General features: G+C 36.2%; 1 protein-coding gene across 1 annotated transcript; it reads right to left on the bottom strand.

The window, feature by feature from the left end:
• LOC111782651 (60S ribosomal protein L34-like) lies at positions 1-1,293 on the bottom strand. The gene is made up of 4 exons (XM_023663444.1): positions 1,134-1,293; positions 899-978; positions 358-467; positions 1-256 (listed from the first exon to the last, which is right to left on the bottom strand). The coding sequence occupies exons 1-4, from the start codon at positions 1,210-1,212 to the stop codon at positions 163-165; spliced, it is 363 nt and encodes a 120-aa protein (XP_023519212.1). The 5' UTR covers positions 1,213-1,293; the 3' UTR covers positions 1-162.
• Positions 1,294-2,056: the final 763 nt, after the last annotated feature.

Raw genomic sequence — 2,056 nt, 5'->3', positions numbered from 1 at the left:
TAGACTGAATATTCTAGCAGAAGAAACTTCAAAATAATGATGCAACTACAAGAACGAAGCTAATTCCAAAATCATTTAAATTAACAAGTCATTGATCCAAGTCAAAATTTTCATCCAGCATATATAAAATGGAAAAGAGTTCATGCGTTAAAACCAGACATTCTAGCTCTTGGAAGCTAGTTTTTCCTTTGCCTTCTGGATCTTCAATACCTTTTTCACAATCTTTTGCTCTTCAACCAAAAAAGCTCTTATAATCCTACAACATCAAGAGAAGATCTTTAGAAATGCTCAAGCAACCATCAATACTGAGACGAAAACGCAATGCAGTAATGAACATCAAAGAGTAAAGAAACACACCTCTCTCTAACAGCACCGCCAGACAGTACACCACCATAGGCACGGTTTACAGTCCTACGGTTCCTAGCCAGCCTAGACCTCTTGTATTCAGCAGGCCTCAAGTGAGGAATCTGTTAAAGGAAATCAGTATAACATCAGATACAAACAATCAATTAGATTGAAATATTGTGGGAACCAGTTCTAAAATTCACCATAATTTGAACAAAACGAACACCGTGATTGTGAAAAATAAAGGAAATACAAAACAACAATGGCTGACTGTAAGCCAACAAATTAGCGACTAGTTACACATGAAGAAATCAGGAAGAATATCCGCAAAAACTAGATTGACTACGATGAACATCAAATTCCACAAGCAAAAGAGCATTAGCATACGAGGACATCACAAGTCCACCAGCTAAAACTTACAAAAATTACTCCACAAAATACACAATACTCGAAAACGAAACCAAAAAAAGTTGCCAAAATTCAAATCTACATCTCTGATGCTAACTTATTCAATGAAAACAATAGGCAAAACAAAATAAATACGTATACGCACCCCTTGAATTCTCTTTCCAGTTACAGGACATTTAGGACCACTGGCTCTCTTCTTCGTGGTCTGATACACAAGCTTCCCACCTAAGAATCAAACCACACATCATCGATTAAGCAACTGAAACCAGATCTTGCAAATAAATGCAGAAGCATACGAGAAATTCATCAAAACAACGAACGATAAGAGATGTAATTCATAGAATGCTCCATGATACAGAAGAAGAACAATGTGTATTTACCGGGGGTCTTGACGACGCGGTGCTGGTTGGATTTGGTGGCATAGCTGTGCCGCTTACGGTAAGTGAGCCGCTGGACCATCTTCTCCGCTCGTCGGAACCCTCTAAAGCTGTTGCCGAAGAATTGTAAGAGGGAACAATAGAACCAACACGGGACTGAAGAATATCGGTATATTAGGGTTTTTCAGTCTCCAATGCCCTGGATCTGACGGCTGATATGCGTTTGAATCAACGCTCACGATCATAAGTTCACAAAAGGGAAAATGATTTTAAAATTAGGTAAATTAAAATTACAGACATAAAATTTAAAATTTTAAACTTTCAAAATTTATTATATATATAATAATAATAAATAGGCGAGTATTCACCAAAAATATTTTTAAAATATAATAATATAATATAGTAATAATAAACGTCATACTTTTATTTGTCCATCATTTTTTAGCTACCACATCATCACGTCGTGTATGTTATCTCGACTGTAATTTCTTCATTTTAGCTCTCATTTGAGTGATTGAAAAGTCGTTGAAATCGTTATTCCCAACCTTGTGGACAGTTTAAGATACTGGAAATTATTAATAATTAAAGAGTAGGTCTGTTATCATCAAAACATCAATCAATTAATTGATTGAAATTAATTAAAACGAGATTAAGGGCCAAAAAGCCACACCTGTCTTTTCATAAAAAAACATAATAGTCTTGAACTTTACTTTCCGATTCGAGAAAAATTAGATATGTAGTACTTCTCTGCACACGACTCATGCAAGCGCACATGGACTCATCGAGCGAGCGAGCTCGTATGCGTAGCCTTGAACTTTGCCTTCGACTAGGACACGCTCACGCTGCCAGAGCCACAAACGGAAATGAGCCCACATAATATCATGATGTATGTAATATTGTAATGTACGCATTCGTAATTATCATAA

This window comes from Cucurbita pepo, chromosome LG20 (genome assembly GCF_002806865.2).
Source record: "Cucurbita pepo subsp. pepo cultivar mu-cu-16 chromosome LG20, ASM280686v2, whole genome shotgun sequence".
NCBI classification, from domain to species: domain Eukaryota; kingdom Viridiplantae; phylum Streptophyta; class Magnoliopsida; order Cucurbitales; family Cucurbitaceae; genus Cucurbita; species Cucurbita pepo.
This window is presented reverse-complemented; position numbering and strand designations above follow the sequence as displayed.

Coding starts and splice junctions, on each gene's coding strand:
- LOC111782651 (XM_023663444.1), bottom strand. CDS start 1,212: ATGGTCCAGCGGCTCACTTACCGTAAGCGGCACAGCTATGCCACCAAA. Junction 979..1,133: donor CCGCGTCGTCAAGACCCCCG/GTAAATACACAT, acceptor TTTGATTCTTAG/GTGGGAAGCTTGTGTATCAG. Junction 468..898: donor CTGGAAAGAGAATTCAAGGG/GTGCGTATACGT, acceptor TTCCTTTAACAG/ATTCCTCACTTGAGGCCTGC.